Here is a 23,771-nt window from a genome sequence, read left to right as displayed (position 1 = left end):
TCAAAATGTAATGGGGCAGATGTATGGGCTTAGGTGAAAGACATGCTTCAAAATGTATTGGGGCATATGTAGGGACTTAGGTGAAAGACATGCTTCAACATGTATTGGGGCAGATGTATGGGCTTAGGTGAAAGACATGCTTCAAAATGTATTGGGGCAGATGTAGGGGCTTAGGTGAAAGAGATGCTTCAAAATGTATTGGGGCAGATGTAGGGCTTAGGTGAAAGACATGCTTCAAAATGTATTGGGGCAGATGTATGGGCTTAGGTGAAAGACATGCTTCAAAATGTATTGGGGCAGATGTATGGGCTTAGGTGAAAGACATGCTTCAAAATGTATTGGGGCAGATGTAGGGGCTTAGGTGAAAGACATGCTTCAAAATGTATTGGGGCAGATGTAGGGGCTTAGGTGAAAGACATGCTTCAAAATGTAATGGGGCAGATGTAGGGGCTTAGGTGAAAGACATGCTTCAAAATGTATTGGGGCAGATGTAGGGGCTTAGGTGAAAGACATGCTTCAAAATGTATTGGGGCAGATGTAGGGACTTAGGTGAAAGACATGCTTCAAAATGTATTGGGGCAGATGTAGGGTCTTAGGTGAAATACATGCTTCAAAATGTATTTGGGCAGATGTATGGGCTTAGGTGAAAGACATGCTTCAAAATGTATTGGGGCAGATGTATGGGCTTAGGTGAAAGACATGCTTCAAAATGTAATGGGGCAGATGTATGGGCTTAGGTGAAAGACATGCTTCAAAATGTATTGGGGCATATGTAGGGACTTAGGTGAAAGACATGCTTCAACATGTATTGGGGCAGATGTATGGGCTTAGGTGAAAGACATGCTTCAAAATGTATTGGGGCAGATGTAAGGGCTTAGGTGAAAGAGATGCTTCAAAATGTATTGGGGCAGATGTATGGGCTTAGGTGAAAGACATGCTTCAAAATGTATTGGGGCATATGTATGGGCTTAGGTGAAAGACATGCTTCAAAATGTATTGGGGCAGATGTATGGGCTTAGGTGAAAGACATGCTTCAAAATGTATTGGGGCAGATGTAGGGGCTTAGGTTAAAGACATGCTTCAAAATGTATTGGGGCAGATGTAGGGGCTTTGGTGAAAGACATGCTTCAAAATGTAATGGGGCAGATGTAGGGGCTTAGGTGAAAGACATGCTTCAAAATGTATTGGGGCAGATGTAGGGGCTTAGGTGAAAGACATGCTTCAAAATGTATTGGGGCAGATGAATGGGCTTAGGTGAAAGACATGCTTCAAAATGTATTGGGGCAGATGTATGGGCTTAGGTGAAAGACATGCTTCAAAATGTATTGGGGCATATGTAGTGGCTTAGGTGAAAGACATGCTTCAAAATGTATTGGGGCAGATGTAGGGGCTTAGGTGAAAGACATGCTTCAAAATGTAATGGGGCAGATGTAGGGGCTTAGGTGAAAGACATGCTTCAAAATGTATTGGGGCAGATGAATGGGCTTAGGTGAAAGACATGCTTCAAAATGTATTGGGGCAGATGTATGGGCTTAGGTGAAAGACATGCTTCAAAATGTATTGGGGCATATGTAGGGGCTTAGGTGAAAGACATGCTTCAAAATGTATTGGGGCAGATGTAGAGGCTTAGGTGAAAGACATGCTTCAAAATGTAATGGGGCAGATGTAGGGGCTTAGGTGAAAGACATGCTTCAAAATGTATTGGGGCAGATGTAGGGGCTTAGGTGAAAGACATGCTTCAAAATGTATTGGGGCAGATGTAGGGGCTTAGGTGAAAGACATGCTTCAAAATGTATTGGGGCAGATATAGGGACTTAGGTGAAAGACATACTTCAAAATGTATTGGGGCAGATGTAGGGTCTTAGGTGAAAGACATGCTTCAAAATGTATTGTGGCAGATGTATGGGCTTAGGTGAAAGACATGCTTCAAAATGTAATGGGGCAGATGTATGGGCTTAGGTGAAAGACATGCTTCAAAATGTATTGGGGCATATGTAGGGACTTAGGTGAAAGACATGCTTCAAAATGTATTGGGGCAGATGTAGGGGCTTAGGTGAAAGACATGCTTCAAAATGTATTGGGGCAGATGTAGGGGCTTAGGTGAAAGACATACTTCAAAATGTATTGGGGCAGATGTAGGGGCTTAGGTGAAAGACATGCTTCAAAATGTATTGGGGCAGATGTATGGGCTTAGGTGAAAGACATGCTTCAAAATGTATTGGGGCAGATGTAGGGGCTTAGGTGAAAGACATGCTTCAAAATGTATTGGGGCAGATGTAGGGGCTTAGGTGAAAGACATGCTTCAAAATGTATTGGGGCATATGTAGGGGCTTAGGTGAAAGACATGCTTCAAAATGTATTGGGGCAGATGTAGGGGCTTAGGTGAAAGACATGCTTCAAAATGTATTTGGGCAGATGTATGGGCTTAGGTGAAAGACATGCTTCAAAATGTATTGGGGCAGATGTATGGGCTTAGGTGAAAGACATGCTTCAAAATGTAATGGGGCAGATGTATGGGCTTAGGTGAAAGACATGCTTCAAAATGTATTGGGGCATATGTAGGGACTTAGGTGAAAGACATGCTTCAACATGTATTGGGGCAGATGTATGGGCTTAGGTGAAAGACATGCTTCAAAATGTATTGGGGCAGATGTAGGGGCTTAGGTGAAAGAGATGCTTCAAAATGTATTGGGGCAGATGTAGGGCTTAGGTGAAAGACATGCTTCAAAATGTATTGGGGCAGATGTATGGGCTTAGGTGAAAGACATGCTTCAAAATGTAATGGGGCAGATGTATGGGCTTAGGTGAAAGACATGCTTCAAAATGTATTGGGGCATATGTAGGGACTTAGGTGAAAGACATGCTTCAACATGTATTGGGGCAGATGTATGGGCTTAGGTGAAAGACATGCTTCAAAATGTATTGGGGCAGATGTAGGGGCTTAGGTGAAAGAGATGCTTCAAAATGTATTGGGGCAGATGTAGGGCTTAGGTGAAAGACATGCTTCAAAATGTATTGGGGCAGATGTATGGGCTTAGGTGAAAGACATGCTTCAAAATGTATTGGGGCAGATGTATGGGCTTAGGTGAAAGACATGTTTCAAAATGTATTGGGGCAGATGTAGGGGCTTAGGTGAAAGACATGCTTCAAAATGTATTGGGGCAGATGTAGGGGCTTAGGTGAAAGACATGCTTCAAAATGTAATGGGGCAGATGTAGGGGCTTAGGTGAAAGACATGCTTCAAAATGTATTGGGGCAGATGTAGAGGCTTAGGTGAAAGACATGCTTCAAAATGTAATGGGGCAGATGTAGGGGCTTAGGTGAAAGACATGCTTCAAAATGTATTGGGGCAGATGTAGGGGCTTAGGTGAAAGACATGCTTCAAAATGTATTGGGGCAGATGTAGGGGCTTAGGTGAAAGACATGCTTCAAAATGTATTGGGGCAGATATAGGGACTTAGGTGAAAGACATACTTCAAAATGTATTGGGGCAGATGTAGGGTCTTAGGTGAAAGACATGCTTCAAAATGTATTGTGGCAGATGTATGGGCTTAGGTGAAAGACATGCTTCAAAATGTAATGGGGCAGATGTATGGGCTTAGGTGAAAGACATGCTTCAAAATGTATTGGGGCATATGTAGGGACTTAGGTGAAAGACATGCTTCAAAATGTATTGGGGCAGATGTAGGGGCTTAGGTGAAAGACATGCTTCAAAATGTATTGGGGCAGATGTAGGGGCTTAGGTGAAAGACATACTTCAAAATGTATTGGGGCAGATGTAGGGGCTTAGGTGAAAGACATGCTTCAAAATGTATTGGGGCAGATGTATGGGCTTAGGTGAAAGACATGCTTCAAAATGTATTGGGGCAGATGTAGGGGCTTAGGTGAAAGACATGCTTCAAAATGTATTGGGGCAGATGTAGGGGCTTAGGTGAAAGACATGCTTCAAAATGTATTGGGGCATATGTAGGGGCTTAGGTGAAAGACATGCTTCAAAATGTATTGGGGCAGATGTAGGGGCTTAGGTGAAAGACATGCTTCAAAATGTAATGGGGCAGATGTAGGGGCTTAGGTGAAAGACATGCTTCAAAATGTATTGGGGCAGATGTAGGGGCTTAGGTGAAAGACATGCTTCAAAATGTATTGGGGCAGATGTAGGGGCTTAGGTGAAAGACATGCTTCAAAATGTATTGGGGCAGATGTAGGGGCTTAGGTAAAGACATGCTTCAAAATGTAATGGGGCAGATGTAGGGGCTTAGGTGAAAGACATGCTTCAAAATGTATTGGGGCAGATGAATGGGCTTAGGTGAAAGACATGCTTCAAAATGTATTGGGGCAGATGTATGGGCTTAGGTGAAAGACATGCTTCAAAATGTATTGGGGCATATGTAGGGGCTTAGGTGAAAGACATGCTTCAAAATGTTTTGGGGCAGATGTAGGGGCTTAGGTGAAAGACATGCTTCAAAATGTAATGGGGCAGATGTAGGGGCTTAGGTGAAATACATGCTTCAAAATGTATTGGGGCAGATGTAGGGGCTTAGGTGAAAGACATGCTTCAAAATGTTTTGGGGCAGATGTAGGGGCTTAGGTGAAAGACATGCTTCAAAATGTATTGGGGCAGATGTAGGGACTTAGGTGAAAGACATACTTCAAAATGTATTGGGGCAAATGTAGGGGCTTAGGTGAAAGACATGCTTCAAAATGTATTTGGGCAGATGTATGGGCTTAGGTGAAAGACATGCTTCAAAATGTATTGGGGCAGATGTATGGGCTTAGGTGAAAGACATGCTTCAAAATGTAATGGGGCAGATGTATGGGCTTAGGTGAAAGACATGCTTCAAAATGTATTGGGGCATATGTAGGGACTTAGGTGAAAGACATGCTTCAACATGTATTGGGGCAGATGTATGGGCTTAGGTGAAAGACATGCTTCAAAATGTATTGGGGCAGATGTAGGGGCTTAGGTGAAAGAGATGCTTCAAAATGTATTGGGGCAGATGTAGGGCTTAGGTGAAAGACATGCTTCAAAATGTATTGGGGCAGATGTATGGGCTTAGGTGAAAGACATGCTTCAAAATGTAATGGGGCAGATGTATGGGCTTAGGTGAAAGACATGCTTCAAAATGTATTGGGGCATATGTAGGGACTTAGGTGAAAGACATGCTTCAACATGTATTGGGGCAGATGTATGGGCTTAGGTGAAAGACATGCTTCAAAATGTATTGGGGCAGATGTAGGGGCTTAGGTGAAAGAGATGCTTCAAAATGTATTGGGGCAGATGTAGGGCTTAGGTGAAAGACATGCTTCAAAATGTATTGGGGCAGATGTATGGGCTTAGGTGAAAGACATGCTTCAAAATGTATTGGGGCAGATGTATGGGCTTAGGTGAAAGACATGTTTCAAAATGTATTGGGGCAGATGTAGGGGCTTAGGTGAAAGACATGCTTCAAAATGTATTGGGGCAGATGTAGGGGCTTAGGTGAAAGACATGCTTCAAAATGTAATGGGGCAGATGTAGGGGCTTAGGTGAAAGACATGCTTCAAAATGTATTGGGGCAGATGTAGGGGCTTAGGTGAAAGACATGCTTCAAAATGTATTGGGGCAGATGTAGGGACTTAGGTGAAAGACATGCTTCAAAATGTATTGGGGCAGATGTAGGGTCTTAGGTGAAAGACATGCTTCAAAATGTATTTGGGCAGATGTATGGGCTTAGGTGAAAGACATGCTTCAAAATGTATTGGGGCAGATGTATGGGCTTAGGTGAAAGACATGCTTCAAAATGTAATGGGGCAGATGTATGGGCTTAGGTGAAAGACATGCTTCAAAATGTATTGGGGCATATGTAGGGACTTAGGTGAAAGACATGCTTCAACATGTATTGGGGCAGATGTATGGGCTTAGGTGAAAGACATGCTTCAAAATGTATTGGGGCAGATGTAGGGGCTTAGGTGAAAGAGATGCTTCAAAATGTATTGGGGCAGATGTAGGGGCTTAGGTGAAAGACATGCTTCAAAATGTATTGGGGCATATGTATGGGCTTAGGTGAAAGACATGCTTCAAAATGTATTGGGGCAGATGTATGGGCTTAGGTGAAAGACATGCTTCAAAATGTATTGGGGCAGATGTAGGGGCTTAGGTGAAAGACATGCTTCAAAATGTATTGGGGCAGATGTAGGGGCTTAGGTGAAAGACATGCTTCAAAATGTAATGGGGCAGATGTAGGGGCTTAGGTGAAAGACATGCTTCAAAATGTATTGGGGCAGATGTAGGGGCTTAGGTGAAAGACATGCTTCAAAATGTATTGGGGCAGATGAATGGGCTTAGGTGAAAGACATGCTTCAAAATGTATTGGGGCAGATGTATGGGCTTAGGTGAAAGACATGCTTCAAAATGTATTGGGGCATATGTAGGGGCTTAGGTGAAAGACATGCTTCAAAATGTATTGGGGCAGATGTAGGGGCTTAGGTGAAAGACATGCTTCAAAATGTAATGGGGCAGATGTAGGGGCTTAGGTGAAAGACATGCTTCAAAATGTATTGGGGCAGATGAATGGGCTTAGGTGAAAGACATGCTTCAAAATGTATTGGGGCAGATGTATGGGCTTAGGTGAAAGACATGCTTCAAAATGTATTGGGGCATATGTAGGGACTTAGGTGAAAGACATGCTTCAAAATGTATTGGGGCAGATGTAGAGGCTTAGGTGAAAGACATGCTTCAAAATGTAATGGGGCAGATGTAGGGGCTTAGGTGAAAGACATGCTTCAAAATGTATTGGGGCAGATGTAGGGGCTTAGGTGAAAGACATGCTTCAAAATGTATTGGGGCAGATGTAGGGGCTTAGGTGAAAGACATGCTTCAAAATGTATTGGGGCAGATGTAGGGGCTTAGGTGAAAGACATGCTTCAAAATGTATTGGGGCAGATGTAGGGACTTAGGTGAAAGACATACTTCAAAATGTATTGGGGCAGATGTAGGGTCTTAGGTGAAAGACATGCTTCAAAATGTATTTGGGCAGATGTATGGGCTTAGGTGAAAGACATGCTTCAAAATGTATTGTGGCAGATGTATGGGCTTAGGTGAAAGACATGCTTCAAAATGTAATGGGGCAGATGTATGGGCTTAGGTGAAAGACATTCTTCAAAATGTATTGGGGCATATGTAGGGACTTAGGTGAAAGACATGCTTCAAAATGTATTGGGGCAGATGTAGGGGCTTAGGTGAAAGACATGCTTCAAAATGTATTGGGGCAGATGTAGGGGCTTAGGTGAAAGACATACTTCAAAATGTATTGGGGCAGATGTAGGGGCTTAGGTGAAAGACATGCTTCAAAATGTATTGGGGCAGATGTATGGGCTTAGGTGAAAGACATGCTTCAAAATGTATTGGGGCAGATGTAGGGGCTTAGGTGAAAGACATGCTTCAAAATGTATTGGGGCAGATGTAGGGGCTTAGGTGAAAGACATGCTTCAAAATGTATTGGGGCAGATGTAGGGGCTTAGGTGAAAGACATGCTTCAAAATGTATTGGGGCATATGTAGGGGCTTAGGTGAAAGACATGCTTCAAAATGTATTGGGGCAGATGTAGGGGCTTAGGTGAAAGACATGCTTCAAAATGTATTGGGGCAGATGTAGGGGCTTAGGTGAAAGACATGCTTCAAAATGTATTGGAGCAGATGTAGGGGCTTAGGTGAAAGACATGCTTCAAAATGTAATGGGGCAGATGTAGGGGCTTAGGTGAAAGACATGTTTCAAAATGTATTGGGGCAGATGTAGGGGCTTAGGTGAAAGACATGCTTCAAAATGTATTGGGGCAGATGTAGGGTCTTAGGTGAAAGACATGCTTCAAAATGTATTTGGGCAGATGTATGGGCTTAGGTGAAAGACATGCTTCAAAATGTATTGGGGCAGATGTATGGGCTTAGGTGAAAGACATGCTTCAAAATGTAATGGGGCAGATGTATGGGCTTAGGTGAAAGACATGCTTCAAAATGTATTGGGGCATATGTAGGGACTTAGGTGAAAGACATGCTTCAACATGTATTGCGGCAGATGTAGGGGCTTAGGTGAAAGACATGCTTCAAAATAGTATTCCTTGATGATTGGTTTTCTATAGCAACCTTGCAAACCCTCAATACAAATAGCATTTCATTGATAGATTTACAGTGTGTTAATCTCGGTTAACCCAGAACTAATATCTTGTGTAATTAGTTCATCTGCATGATTTAGTTCTGGGTTCAAATGTGTTAGAGTTCCGGTTTGTGAAGAATCCACCCTTGCAAAAGGAAACTCTCAGCCAAAGGCCCCCCCTTCTGCCAATTTCACTACACGCGCAAAGCAGTCGAATATTAAGCACCACCTTCGCCCAATCCTGATACATCCAAATAATCTGTGACCATCGCCCCATATCCTGATACATCCAAATAATCTGTGACCATCGCCCAACCCTGATACATCAAAATAATCTGTGACTTTACCCAATCCTTATAAATCCAAATAATCTGTGACCTTCGCCCAATCCTGACAAATCAAAATAATCTGTGACCTTCGCCCCAATCCTGATAAATCCAAATAATCAGTGATGAAAACCCAAACACCGGAACTACTGTTTGATCATTATCCTACGCATTCCATCCTGTAGAGACAGATTCTTCGGTTTACAAACGGAATCTGTTCAGGAGAGATCGGTGACATTAAGTTTAGTAGGGGTCTGAAATCTAAAGCACAGAGGTTGATGGAATGGACATCATTGTGGGGAGTAGTAGTCAGTGCCAAGACTGATATGCATATATTTTTTATTTTGTCATTTTCCAATAAGAACACCTATTTCCATTTTCCGTGAAAACTGTTTTGATACGGTGTGTCCTTCATAGACCACATACAAAAAAATAGAACAGTGATTCAAGTAAATAAACATAGACAGCATCATAAAAATGAATGTCAATAAACTTTATTTGTGTGGTGTGTGTGTGTGTGTGTGGGTGTTTGTGTGTGTGCGTGCTTTTGCGTGCGTGTGTGTTTCAGTATGTGATGTGTTCAGGGCTGTGGTGCCGGGTAGATGGAGAGAAGGACTGTAAAACCAAACTGGACCCACCCATGGATGGCACCGAATGTGACATTGGAAAGGTGGGTAGAACCACAGCCATTTATTAAGATACAGTACATGGCTCTGTGTAGAACATGTTGAGGACTGTCATTTGTGGACGCTGCTCTTTTTCACATGACTTCATTCAAGTTTTATTATCAAAACTAAATGTGCATCCCAAATGGCACTACTTATATAGTGCACTACCTTTATATAGGGTGCTATTTGAGACGTTTTGTCCTATTGAAACTACTTAACGTCATAATTACAGCACACAGCTTTTCAGACAAAAAAATGCATTCTATTATTATTTTTCAGGGTAGACTCTGTTGCACCCTTTCTATCTACATGTCTGCATCCCAAATTACTCTTATATCCCTTCTGTATATAGTGCACTATAATTTGACCAGAGCCTTATGGGACCTGTTCAAAAGTAGTGCACTATCTAGAGAATAGGGTGCAATTTGGGACGCAGCCGATGTCTTTATTAATTCATCACATTAAAATCAACAGGATACAGGTCACTACCAAATTGTCCCTCAATACCAGCCTCACAAATACGAAATCATATTTTCCACACGAGCCCAAGCAAGGAGCCGTTGCTGCAAGAGAAAAGAGAGCGAGTGAGGGAGAGAGAGAGGGAAAGAGAGAGAGAGAGAGAGAGAGAGAGAGAGAGAGAGAGACAGAGAGAGAGAGAGAGAGAGAGAGAGAGAGAGAGAGAGAGAGAGAGAGAGAGAGAGAGAGAGAGAGAGAGAGAGAGAGAGAGAGAGACAGAGAGAGAGAGAGAGAGAGCGAGTGAGGGAGAGAGAGAGGGAAAGAGAGAGAGAGAGAGAGAGAGAGAGAGAGAGAGAGAGAGAGAGAGAGAGAGAGAGAGAGAGAGAGAGAGAGAGAGAGAGAGAGAGAGAGAGAGAGAGACAGAGAGAGAGAGAGAGAGAGAGAGAGAGAGAGAGAGAGAGAGAGACGAGAGAAAGAGAGAGCCATCTCTCTGAGAGATATTATAAACAGGGAGATGAGAAACAGCCTGTGGGCCCAGCTGTGGCCGCTCAAGGCAAACCCCTGGCCCCGCTTCAGACCGTCTCCTTTGTGTATCCACGCTGACAGCCAACATGATGCAGAGCACCGCGCGGAGCCCAAACCACCGTAAACCCTGCTAGTAACGTCACCAGGAGCATGTTGTATGTTGTTATGTTGTCTGTTCGCCACGGTTGAGTATTAGATGTTAAGAGTAGTGAAGTGCAGAAGGGAGTCTATTGAGACTTTGTCCTTAGATGCACCATTTATAATCTGTAACAGCCCATGTAGAAATTCAAGTGCAGTCTCTTGTAGAAATATGCTTTCATTGATCACCAATGTGTACGTTGTGAAAAAAAAATTTTTTTGGGGGGGGGGCTTTGAATAAGGCAGGTGAACTCTGGAGAATGTTACATGTCATCAGAGCGGACAGGACGCATTATATAGTGCGACCCCACTTCTAGGGCAGTGCTTGAACTATTTCAGGTATCTTGGAATGGGTGGGTTGTATCAGTGAAAAAGTTGACAGAAGTGTCAATAATGATGATGAGCACACCCCAGAGTTCAATCAGACCCTGAATCCTCTGTTTACATAGCTCAACACATCAGCGGCAACACAATCAGCAGCAGGTCAACGTCCAAGGCCAAGGTTAACGGGTTACACTGTGAGCGCAGCGTTGTTTTGTATTACTGTTGTGTTCAGGTGTTCAGTCGTGGGGTTTGATGACAGGGTTGTAGGTTTGGATACTGTGTCAAGTTTTCAAGTGTGTGTGTATGTGTGTGTGTATGTGTGTGTCTGTGTGTGTGTGTGTGTGTGTGTGTGCGTGCATGTGCGTTTGCGTGTGGTGTGTGTGTGATGTCCTCATGCAGTGGTGTCGTGCTGGGGAGTGTGTGAGCCGAGTGGTGCCAGTGGAGCCAGCCATGGGGGAGTGGAGCACCTGGGGGTCCTGGGGAGCCTGCAGTCCAACCTGCAGCACGGGCATCAGTGGACGCCAGCGCAAGTGTGAGAGTCCCAGGTACTTTACACTGTAACGACTGTCTCTTTGAGTAGAGTCCCAAGTACTTTACACAGTAACGACTGTCTCTTTGAGTAGAGCTACATGTACTTTACACTGTAACAACTGTCTCTTTGAGTAGAGCTACATGTACTTTACACTGTAACAACTGTCTCTTTGAGTAGAGTCCAGGTACTTTAAACTGTAATGACTGTCTCTTTGAGTAGAGTCCCAGGTACTTTACACTGTAACGACTGTCTCTTTGAGTAGAGTCCCAAGTACTTTACACAGTAACAACTGTCTCTTTGAGTAGAGTCCCAGGTACTTTAAACTGTAATGACTGTCTCTTTGAGTAGAGTCCCAGGTACTTTACACTCTAACGACTGTCTCTTTGAGTAGAGTCCCAAGTACTTTACACAGTAACAACTGTCTCTTTGAGTAGAGTCCCAGGTACTTTAAACTGTAATGACTGTCTCTTTGAGTAGAGTCCCAGGTACTTTACACTCTAACGACTGTCTCTTTGAGTAGAGTCCCAAGTACTTTACACAGTAACAACTGTCCCTTTGAGTAGAGTCCCAGGTACTTTACACTGTAACGACTGTCTCTTTGAGTAGAGTCCCAGGTACTTTACACTGTAACGACTGTCTCTTTGAGTAGAGTCCCAGGTACTTTACACTGTAACGACTGTCTCTTTGAGTAGAGTCCCAGGTACTTTAACTGTAACGACTGTCTCTTTGAGTAGAGTCACAGGTACTTTACACTGTAACGACTGTCTCTTTGAGTAGAGTCCCAGGTACTTTACACTGTAACGACTGTCTCTTTGAGTAGAGTCCCAGGTACTTTAACTGTAACGACTGTCTCTTTGAGTAGAGTCACAGGTACTTTAACTGTAACGACTGTCTCTTTGAGTAGAGTCACAGGTACTTTACATTGTAACAACTGACTCTTTGAGTAGAGCTACAGGTACTTTACACTGTAACGACTGTCTCTTTGAGTGGAGTCCCAGGTACTTTACACTGTAACGACTGTCTCTTTGAGTAGAGCTACAGGTACTTGACATTGTAACGACTGTCTCTTTGAGAAGAGCTACAGGACCTGATGGTCACTCTGACAGAGCTCTAGAGTTCCTCTGTGGAGATGGGAGAACCTTCCAGAAGGACAACCATCTCTGCATCACTCCACTAATCAGGGCTTTATGGTAGAGTGGCCAGACTCCTCAATAAAAGGCACATGACAGCCCACTTGGAGTTTGCCAAAAGGCACCTAAAGACTCTCAGACCATGAGAAACAAGATTCTCTGGTCTGATGAAACCAAGATTTAACTCTTTGGCCTGAATGCCAAGCGTCACGTCTGGAGAAAACCTGGCACCATCCCTACGTTGAAGCATGGTGGTGGCAGCATCATGCTGTGGGGATTTTCTTCAGCGGCAGGGACTGGGAGACTAGTCAGGATCAAGGGAAAGATGAATGGAGCAAAGTACAGCACGATCCTTGATGAAAACCTGCTCCAGAGAACTCACGACCTCAGACTGGGGCAAAGGTTCACCTTCCAACAGGACAACGACCCTAAGCACACAGCCAAGACAACGCAGGAGTGGCTTCGGGACAAGTCTCTGAATGTCCTTGAGTGGACTAGCCAGAGCCCGGACTTGAACCCGATCGAACATCTCTGGAGAGACCTGAAAATAGCTGTGCAGCAACGCTCCCCATCCAACCTGACAGAGCTTGAGAAGGATCTGCAGAGAAGTATGGCAGAAACTCCCCAAATACAGGTGTGCTAAGCTTGTAGCGTCATAACCAAGAAGACTCTATGCTGTAATCGCTGCCAAAGGTGCTTCAACAAAGTACTGAGTAAAGGGTCTGAATACTTATGTAAATGTGATATTTCTGTTTTTAATTTTTTATAAATTAGCATACATTTCTAAAAACCTGTTTTTGCTTTGTCGTTATGGGGTATTGTGTGTAGATTGATGATGGGAAAAAAACAATTTTATTAATTTTAGAATAAGGCTGTAACATAACAAAATGTGTAAAAAGTAATGGACAGATTTTTCACCTTGTCGGCTTGGGGATTCGAACCAGCGACCTTTCAGTTACTGGCCGAACGCTCTCAACCGCTATGCTTTACATCATTGATCTTGACCTTCATTCCATGCATTTTGTTTTGTATTGTCTCTGTGGGACCAGTGGGAAGAGCCGGGACTGTGTCGGCTCCAGGATGCAGTACAGGATGTGTGAGAGCCCACCCTGCCCTGTTGGGATCCCCAGCTTCAGAGACCAACAGTGCCAGACCTTCAATCGTCCCTCTCTACACTGGCACTCCGTCATGGATGATGGTAAATATCTAGATCATAGACTGTATAAAAAATCAAATAATAATCCAGCACAGATCAGACTTGCAAAGACCAGGCTGCCTATCATACACCCCCGATTTTCGCATTTCATTTTCTCACCTCGTTGTGCCTCGTTGTGCCTCGTTGTGCCTTGCATCCCCCGTAGTTCAGCCGACCATGTCTCATCCATGGTAATGATGTTGCTCTCCTTTTATCTTATTTTGCCCGTACGGTACTCACTGAAGTTCACACCGGCGTTTATTTGAAACAGGCGTTTATTTGCTGAAAAGTGTGCCGATGCCCGTCTACTAAAAGGGACAGGCAGCTATTTGAGACGGTGTTTAGTTGAAGTTAAAAAAATAAAAAAGTTTTACAGTACACTATTCACAATTACTGCAGTGCAGTTCTCTAAACCGCCAACTCCCTCTTAGACACGAACTCTCAAACTCTAATATCTTGCTTTGCTCAAGCCTCTTTCTTGGTCTAATTTTGCCTGTTGAGGTGGAATTTGTAAGCCAAACCAGTCTGTGTTTGTTTGAGCGTGCCGTGCGCATACCTGTGTGTGTGTGTGTGTGTGTGAGGCCCATGTTAGCGCTAGCCCCAGGCTACAGTAAGTGAAGCTGGGTTCTGTGCAGAATGACAAACAGGCTCTCCGGTGGCTCTCTCTGCTCTGGATGACATCACTGGATGACATCACTGGATGACATCACTGCACAGACGCTCTGCCTGCTGGAGCACAAAGCTCCTTTCATCAGGCAAGGGGTCTCCCCCTCCTTCTCTCTCCTTCTCTCTCCTTCTCTCTCCTTCTCTCTCCTTCTCTCTCCTTCTCGCTCCTTCTCTCTCCTTCTCTATCCTTCTCTCTCCTTCTCTCTCCTTCCCCCTCCTTCTCTCTCCTTCTCTCTCCTTCTCGCTCCTTCTCTCTCCTTCTCTCTCCTTCTCGCTCCTTCTCTCTCTTCCCCCTCCTTCTCTCTCCTTCTCTCTCCTTCTCTCTCCTTCTCTCTCCTTCTCTCTCCTTCTCTATCCTTCTCTATCCTTCTCTCTCCTTCTCGCTCCTCTCTCCTTCTCTCCCTAACTATTTCTTTCTTTCTTTCTTCTTATCTATCTATATTTCTCTCTCTTCAACTCTCTGTTTTTCTCTCTCTAACGCTCTTTCATCCTATCCTTCTCTCTCTCTCTCTCTCTCTCTCTCTCTCTCTCTCTCTCTCTCTCTCTCTCTCTCTCTCTCTCTCTCTCTCTTCTCTCTCTCTCTCTCTCTCTCTCTCTCTCTCTCTCTCTCTCTCTCTCTCTCTCTCTCTCTCTCTCTCTCTCTCTCTCTCTCTCTCTCTCTCTCTCTCTCTCTCTCTCTCTAATTCAAATTCAAATTCAAGCTGCTTTATTGGCATGAAAAACATTGCGTCAATATTTCCAAAGCAACAATGTATACAATATACATTGTAATAAAATAATAAAGAATAAAGAATAATAATATAAAATGGTAGTAAATAATAATACAAAAAAATATATATAATACAAATAATAATAACAACAATAAAATGTTAACAGTCAACAGTAGAAATATAATAAATATATAAAAGGCTAAACTTGGAAAATGAAACTATAACTAACTTTTAACTAATTAACTGTCATCCTCACCATTACATCAGTACTACAACTACCATCATCATTACTACCACTATGTCACGATCGTCTAAGGAGGGAGAGGACCAAGGCGCAGCGTTGAAAGCAAACATATTTATTTTATCAAGATCACACGATCAAAACAACGAAACGTGACGTCCTTGGTTACAAAACAAACCAACACGGAACAAGAAACCACAACACAAAGTGAAAAGACCGATAGTTAAATATGGCTCCCAATCAGAGACAACCAGCTGTCACTCGTTGCCTCTGATTGGGAGTCACTCAGCCCAACATAGAAAATCAAACATAGAATACACACCCTGGCTCAACATAACATTGTCCCCAGAGCCAGGGCGTGACAGTACCCCCCCCTAAAGGCGCGGACTCCGACCGCGCCAACTAAATCCCACAGGGGAGGGACCGGGTGGGCACTCCGCCTTGGCGGCGGATCCGGCTCCGGGCCTGATCCCCACTCCCTCTCCAACCCCCCAAAGTACCCCTGGTCCGGTCTGGCCCCGCTGGCCGGAGCCGGACTGACGATACGCACCCCTGGCTTGGTGCGTGGAGCAGGAATGGACCGGACTGGGCTGGCGACGCGCACCACAGACTTGGTGCGGAGAGCAGGAACGGGCCGGACAGGGCTGACGAAACGCACCACAGACTTGGTGCGGCGAGCAGGCACGGGCCGTGCCGGACTGATGACGCACACCACTGGCTTGGTGCGGGGAGCTTGGATGGGCCGGACTGGGCTGGCGACGCGCACCACAGACTTGGTGCGGAGAGCAGGAACGGGCCGGACAGGGCTGACGAAACGCACCACAGACTTGGTGCGGCGAGCAGGCACGGGCCGTGCCGGACTGATGACGCACACCACTGGCTTGGTGCGGGGAGCTTGGATGGGCCGGACTGGGCTGGCGACGCACCCCGTAGGCTTGGTGCGTGGAGCAGGGACTGGCCGGGCTGGGCTGGCGACGCACACCGTAGGCTTGGTGCGGAGAGCAGGAACGGGCCGGACAGGGCTGACGAAACGCACCACAGACTTGGTGCGGAGAGCAGGCACGGGCCGTGCCGGACTGATGACGCACACCACTGGCTTGGTGCGGGGAGCTTGGATGGGCCGGACTGGGCTGGCGACGCACCCCGTAGGCTTGGTGCGTGGAGCAGGGACAGGCCGGGCTGGGCTGGCGACGCGCACCGTACACTTGGTGCGAGGGGCTGGAACAGGCCGGACCGTACTGGGGACACACACCACTGGCTCTACCTCGGGATCTGGAACGGGCCGGACTGGACTGGTAACACACCCCAGTACCTCTCGCCGTGCCTCTACATCCTCCATCCCCTCTTCGACCAGTGGCCCCCGTAACCTGGCGGCCTCCTCTGGCAACCCGCTGGGCCGCTCTATCGCGGCCTCCTGCTGGTCCGACGTCGTGAGCCCCCCCCTAAAAATTTTCTGGGGGTCTCTCCTCCCCGTGGGCCAGGCCTCCATCGTTCTCGCCAGACTCTCACCCCACTGCTCCAAAGTCCAACCTCTCTCCTCTTCTCTTGGCTTGGCCCAGTCGAGACTCCTACTCAACTGCTCCCAAGTCCATCCTCTCTCTTCTTCACGCTGCTTGGTCCTGTTATGGTGGTTTCTTCTGTCACGATCGTCTAAGGAGGGAGAGGACCAAGGCGCAGCGTTGAAAGCAAACATATTTATTTTATCAAGATCACACGATCAAAACAACGAAACGTGACGTCCTTGGTTACAAAAACAAACCAACACGGAACAAGAAACCACAACACAAAGTGAAAAGACCGATAGTTAAATATGGCTCCCAATCAGAGACAACCAGCTGTCACTCGTTGCCTCTGATTGGGAGTCACTCAGCCCAACATAGAAAATCAAACATAGAATACACACCCTGGCTCAACATAACATTGTCCCCAGAGCCAGGGCGTGACACACTACTACCACCACCATCATTAAACTGCTATCATTACCATCCCCCCTACTACCCATACCACTACTATTTGGAATAATGATCACAATAATAATAATTATAATAGTAATAACAATAATAGTAGTAATAATAATTATAATAATTATAATAATAGTAATAATAGTAATAACAATAATACTAATAATAAGTAAGTTACTGTTTACTATGCAGATGTTATTATTCAGTGTCCCTCGGGCTGTGGCAGGCAAATACATATTTGGCTGCAAGAGGAGCCGTTGCTCCTTCGCCCATGAGTATTTTTAGTTTTTCCTCTGGGTTTAATAAGTAAAAATTTGGAATAAATGTAGTAATTTCTGCGTATAATGAATCTCTTGGTGAGGAATATTTATCACAGTAAAGGTGAAAGTGCATTTCTGTTTCTACCTCCCCAGTCGTGCAGTGACCACATACACGCTCCTCTTTGGGTAGCCATGTCTTTTTATGTCTGCCGGTTTCTATTGCCAATTGATGGTCACTCAGCCTGTACTTGGTAAGGATCTGTCTCTGCTTCGTACCTCTGACGGAGTAGAGATAATCAGCCAATTCATATTCTCTGTTTAGGGACAGATAGCAATTTAGTCGGCTTTGGGATTTTGTTTCGTTTTTCCAATGTTGTAAATATGAGTCTTTTGATTGGTTCATGATTTTGTTTATTTGAAATCTTTCTTTTGAAGCAGTGCTGGTGTCAGCTTGGTTGGTTAGGTCCAACACCAGCTGACTGAGAGGGCTCGTTTCTGGGCTCAGCTCTTGAATTTGGACTTGAATTTAGATGTAGCCAAAATGTTAATGATCTTTTCTGTATTTTCATTACCACTGGAAAGCGGCCTATCCTACACTACATGCATTAGTTGGTGTATTTCTTTGGACTTGTAGAATATTCCGACAGAATTCTGCATGTAGGGCTTCAATTGGAGGTTTGTCCCACATTTTAAAGTCCAGTTTATTGCGTGGCCCCCAAACCTCACTTCGTAAAGAGCTATTGGTAGGATTACGCTGTCAAATATTTTGGACCAAATTCTAACTGGAATGTTGATTTTGAATAATTTCATTATTATTGCATACAATCCTCTACAGGCTTTTTCTTTGAGTGCATTCACTGCCATATTAAAGTTTCCCGATGCAGATATGGTCAGACCAAGGTACAGTGAGGGAAAAATGTATTTGATCCCCTGCTGATTTTGTACGTTTGCCCACTGACAAAGACATGACCAGTCTATAATTTTAATGGTAGGTTCATTTGAACAGTGAGAGACAGAATAACAACAAAAAAATTCAGAAAAACGCATGTCAAAAATGTTATAAATTGATTTGCATTTTAATGAGGGAAATAAGTACTTGACCCCCTCTCAATCAGAAAGATTTCTGGCTCCCAGGTGTCTTTTATACAGGTAACGAGCTGAGATTAGGAGCACACTCTTAAAGGGAGTGCTCCTAATCTCAGTTGTTACCTGTATAAAAGACACCTGTCCACAGAAGCAATCAATCAATCAGATTCCAAACTCTCCATCATGGCCAAGACCAGAGAGCTCTCCAAGGATGTCAGGGACAAGATTGTAGACCTACACAAGGCTGGAATGGGCTACAAGACCATCGCCAAGCAGCTTGGTGAGAAGGTGACAACAGTTGGTGCGATTATTCGCAAATGGAAGAAACACAAAATAACTGTCAATCTCCCTCGGCCTGGGGCCCCATGCAAGATCTCACCTCGTGGAGTTGCAATGATCATGAGAACAGTAAGGAATCAGCCCAGAACTACACGGGAGGATCTTGTCAATGATCTCAAGGCAGCTGGGACCATAGACAATTGGTAACACACTACGCCGTGAAGGACTGAAACCCTGCAGCGCCCGCAAGGCCCCCCTGCAAAAGAAAGCACATATACAGGCCCGTCTGAAGTTTGCCAATGAACATCTGAATGATTCAGAGGAGAACTGGGTGAAAGTGTTGTGGTCAGATGAGACCAAAATCGAGCTCTTTGCCATCAACTCAACTCGCCGTGTTTGAAGGAGGAGGAATGCTGCCTATGACCCCAAGAACACCATCCCCACCGCCAAACATGGAGGTGGAAACATTATGCTTTGGGGGTGTTTTTCTGCTAAGGGGACAGGACAACTTCACCGCATCAAAGGGACGATGGACTGGGCCATGTACCGTCAAATCTTGGGTGAGAACCTCCTTCCCTCAGCCAGGGCATTGAAAATGGGTCGTGGATGGGTATTCCAGCATGACAATGACCCAAAACACACGGCCAAGGCAACAAAGGAGTGGCTCAAGAAGAAGCACATTAAGGTCCTGGAGTGGCCTAGCCAGTCTCCAGACCTTAATCCTATAGAAAATCTGTGGAGGGAGCTGAAGGTTTGAGTTGCCAAACATCAGCCTCGAAACCTTAATGACTTGGAGAAGATCTTCAAAGAGGAGTGGGACAAAATCCCTCCTGAGATGTGTGCAAACCTGGTGGCCAACTACAAGAAACATCTGACCTCTGTGATTGCCAACAAGGGTTTTGCCACCAAGTACTAAGTCATGTTTTGCAGAGGAGTCAAATACTTATTTCCCTCATTAAAATGCAAATCAATTTATAACATTTTTGACATGCATTTTTCTGGATTTTGTTGTTGTTATTCTGTCTCTCACTGTTCAAATAAACCTACCATTAAAATTATAGACTGATCATGTCTTTGTCAGTGGGCAAACGTACAAAATCAGCAGGGGATCAAATACTTTTTTACCCTCACTGTATGAGTAATTTTTTAGTGTGTTCAATTATGGTGTTGTTCACGGTGAATTTATATTTGTGTTTCTGACACCTGGGTTTTTTCTGGAAAATCATGATTCTAGTTTTTTTTTAATGTACTGCCAGGGCCCAATTATGGCAATAATGCTCTAGAAGATTAAGATACTGTTGAAGACCTTTGGTTGGTAATAGAATAACCAAATCATCAGCATATAGCAGATATTTTACCTCTGTGTCAAATAGTGTGAGTCCTGGGGCTGCAGAATGGTCCAACATGTCTGTTAATTAATTGATATACATATTGAAAAGGTTTGGATTCAAACTGCAGCCTTGTCTCACACCTTGACGTTGCGAAAATAATTATGTTCTTTGGTTTTTTATTTTTATTGCACACTTGTTTTCTGTGTACAAGGAGTACCAGTTAAACGTTTGGACACACCTACTCATTCAAGGGTTTTTCTTTATTTTTACTATTTTCTACATTGTAGAATAATAGTGAAGACATCAAAACTATGAAATAACACATATGGAATCATGTGGTAACCAAAAAAGTTATAAACAAATCAAAATATATTATAGATTTTAGATTCTTCCAAGTAGCAACCCTTTGCCTTGATGACAGCTTTGCACACTCTTGGCATTCTCTCAACCAGCTTCATGAGGAATGCTTTTCCAACAGTCTTGAAGGAGTTCGCACATATGCTGAGCCCTTGCTGGCTCCTTTTCCTTCACTCTGCGGTCCAACTCATCCCAAACCATCTCAATTGGGTTGAGGTCGGGTGATTGTGGTGGCCAGGTCATCTGATGCAGCACTCCATCACTATCCTTGGTCAAATAGCCCTTATACAACCTGGAGGTGGTTTTGGGTCATTGTCCTGTAGAAAAACAAAAAATAGTCCACTAAGCGCAAACCAGATGGGATGGCGTATCGCTGCAGAATGCTGTGGTAGCCATGCTGGTTAAGTGTGCCTTGAATTCTAAATCACAGACAGTGTCACAAGCAAAGCACCCCCACACATCACACCTCCTCCTCCATGCTTCACGGTGGGAACCACACATGCAGAGATCATCCGTTCACCTACTCTGAGTCTCACAAAGACACAACGGTTGGAACCAAAAATCTCAAATTTGGACTCATCAGACAAAAGGACAGATTCCACTAGTCTAATGTCCATTGCTCGTGTTTCTTGGCCCAAGCAAGTCTCTTCTTATTATTGGTGTCCTTTAGTAGTGGTATCTTTGCAGCAATTCGACCATGAAGGCCTGATTCACGCATTCTCCTCTGAACAGTTGATGTTGAGATATGTCTGTTACTTGAACTCTGTGAAGCATTTATTTGGGCTGCAATCTGAGGTGCAGTTAACTCTAATGAATTTATCCTCTGCAGCAGAGGTAACTCTGGGTCTTCTTTTCCTGTGGCAGTCCTCATGAGAGCCAGTTTCATCATAATGCTTGATGGTTTTTGCGACTTGAAGAAACTTTCGAAGTTGTTGAAATTTTCCAGATTGACTGACCTTCATGTCTTAAAGTAATGATGGACTGTCATTTCTCTTCGCTTATCTGAGCTGTTCTTCCCATAATATGGACTTGGTCTTTTACCAAATAGGGCTATCTTCTGTATACCACCCCTACCTTGTGTCACGATCGTTGAGAGACGGGTCAGACCAAGGTGCAGCGTGAAAAGCGTACATGTTTATTTAACTCAATAAACATAAACAAAACAAGAAACAACGTAACGTGAAGTCTTCAGGCTATACACATACAAGCCTACCACGGAACAAGATCCCACAATACACAGTAGGCAAGGGCTACCTAAGTATGATCCCCAATCAGAGACAACGAGCTACAGCGGCCTCTGATTGGGAATCATACCCGGCCAGACATAGAAACAGAAAACTAGAACCTAAACATAGAATTTCTAGCATAGATTTCCACACCCTGACTCAACAAACTAGAGTTATATAGGTCAGGGCGTGACACCTTGTCACAACACAACTGATTGGCTCAAACGCATTAGGAAGGAAAGAAATTCCACAAATTAACTTTTAAGAAGGCACACCTGTTAATTGAAATGTATTCCAGGTTACTACGTCATGAAGCTGGTTGAGAGAATGCCAAGAGTGTACAAAGCTGTCATCAAGGCAAAGGGTGGCTACTTTGAAGAATCTCAAATATAAAATATATTTTGATTTGTTTAACACTTTTTTGGTTACTACTTGATTCCATATGTGTTATTTCATAGTTTTGATGTCTTCACTATTACTCGACAATGTAGAAAATAGTAAAAATAAAGAAAAACCCTTGAATAAGTAGGTGTGTCCAAAAATAAGTACAATGCAATGCAATCTGTAACCCCTTGTACGTGTGTGTGTGTGTGTGTGTGTGTGTGTGTGTGTGTGTGTGTGTGTGTGTGTGTGTGTGTGTGTGTGTGTGTGTGTGTGTGTGAGAGAGAGAGAGTGAGAGTGAGAGTGTGTGTGTGTGAGTGAATTAAAAGGTCTGTCTAGTCCAGTAGTCTGCATATTAGATGCAGTAGTTGGAGCACCTCTCCAATCTCTGATAGTTCTAGGTGTCTTTTGCCAGAGGTTACCTCAGCATATGTAGGCTGATGATCTGAATGATACATGGTGAGGACTGCATCACTTCTCTGAAGGACAGTGTTCTGTCCGACCCTAGAGTATTGATCAGTGCTGTGCTGCAATGGGCCGGGTCTAGTAGAGCTGTGTTGTGATGGGCCGGGTCTAGTAGAGCTGTGTTGTGATGGGCCGGGTCTAGTAGAGCTGTGTTGTGATGGGCCGGGTCTAGTAGAGCTGTGTTGTGATGGGGTCTAGTAGAGCTGTGTTGTGATGGGCCGGGTCTAGTAGAGCTGTGTTGTGATGGGCCGGGTCTGGTCTGGTAAATCTGTGCTGTGTTGGGCCCGGTCTTGTAGAGTTATGCTGTAATAAGCCGTGTCTGGCTCTTCTCTCCTGGGGATGGTAGGGGTACTGTTGTTTCAGAAAGTGGAGCGGGGGGCCTCTGCTGCTGGGTGATGGGTGTGTGGGTCCCTACCAAGTGTTACATCCTTAAGGTCCTTAGCAAAGGTTCTGACACTGTCCTGATCAAGGTGTACATTATCATATCAGTGTTCACATGTCCGAGTAGGATGGTGAGCCATTCTGACGTTGAGCAGTGAGTCACAGTCCACAGTGATCTGTTGATTTATTTTGTCAATCAACTGTCCTGGGAAATATTTTCTTGGTAGGAGGGTGGACACAACTATATTGGTTGTTGGGAACATAGCCTGTGCCCGTTCTGCCACTCTTCTCACTGCCCCAGATACATTTTCACCTTTGGCACGAAGGTCGTTTGTGCCAGTGTGGATGATGATGTTGTCAGGGGTGTCAATCCTGGTCTGACGGAGTAGCTGCATTGCACTTTCAGTTGTAGGACACCAGAATTTATACACCTGGTGTCTAGGGAATAATCTTTCCTGGACCAAGAACTTCGATAAGGATTGCAGTTGTGGGTGGTTGTCTGGGTGGAGCAGATTTGGAGGCTGGAGCAGACTGGGAGGCTGGTATTCTGACCTGGGCTGGAGCAGACTGGGAGGCTAGTATTCTGACCTGGGCTGGAGCAGACAGGGAGGCTGGTATTCTGACCTGGGCTGGAGCAGACAGGGAGGCTGGTATTCTGACCTGGGCTGGAGCAGACTGGGAGGCTAGTATTCTGACCTGGGCTGGAGCAGACAGGGAGGCTGGTATTCTGACCTGGGCTGGAGCAGACAGGGAGGCTGGTATTCTGACCTGGGCTGGAGCAGACAGGGAGGCTGGTATTCTGACCTGGGCTGGAGCAGACAGGGAGGCTGGTATTCTGACCTGGGCTGGAGCAGACAGGGAGGCTGGTATTCTGACCTGTGCTGGAGCAGACTGGGAGGCTAGTATTCTGACCTGGGCTGGAGCAGACAGGGAGGCTGGTATTCTGACCTGGGCTGGAGCAGACAGGGAGGCTGGTATTCTGACCTGTGCTGGAGCAGACTGGGA

The 23,771-nt window shown here is 44.8% G+C and overlaps 1 protein-coding gene across 1 annotated transcript in view; it reads left to right on the top strand.

Moving 5' to 3' along the window:
- LOC311127834 (A disintegrin and metalloproteinase with thrombospondin motifs 19-like) overlaps nucleotides 1–23,771 on the top strand; it is a gene marked incomplete at its 5' end in the record, with an annotated part of 161,703 nt that overhangs the window by 76,736 nt on the left and 61,196 nt on the right. Inside the window, 3 exons of the mRNA XM_084159715.1 lie at nucleotides 9,023–9,124; nucleotides 10,965–11,110; nucleotides 13,277–13,425. Coding sequence (XP_084015841.1) covers nucleotides 9,023–9,124; nucleotides 10,965–11,110; nucleotides 13,277–13,425 — 397 coding nt within the window. The remainder of the gene's footprint in view (nucleotides 1–9,022; nucleotides 9,125–10,964; nucleotides 11,111–13,276; nucleotides 13,426–23,771) is intronic.

This window comes from Coregonus lavaretus (assembly GCF_964263955.1).
Source record: "Coregonus lavaretus genome assembly, chromosome: 4".
In the NCBI taxonomy this organism is placed as follows: Eukaryota; Metazoa; Chordata; class Actinopteri; order Salmoniformes; family Salmonidae; genus Coregonus; species Coregonus lavaretus.
This window is presented reverse-complemented; position numbering and strand designations above follow the sequence as displayed.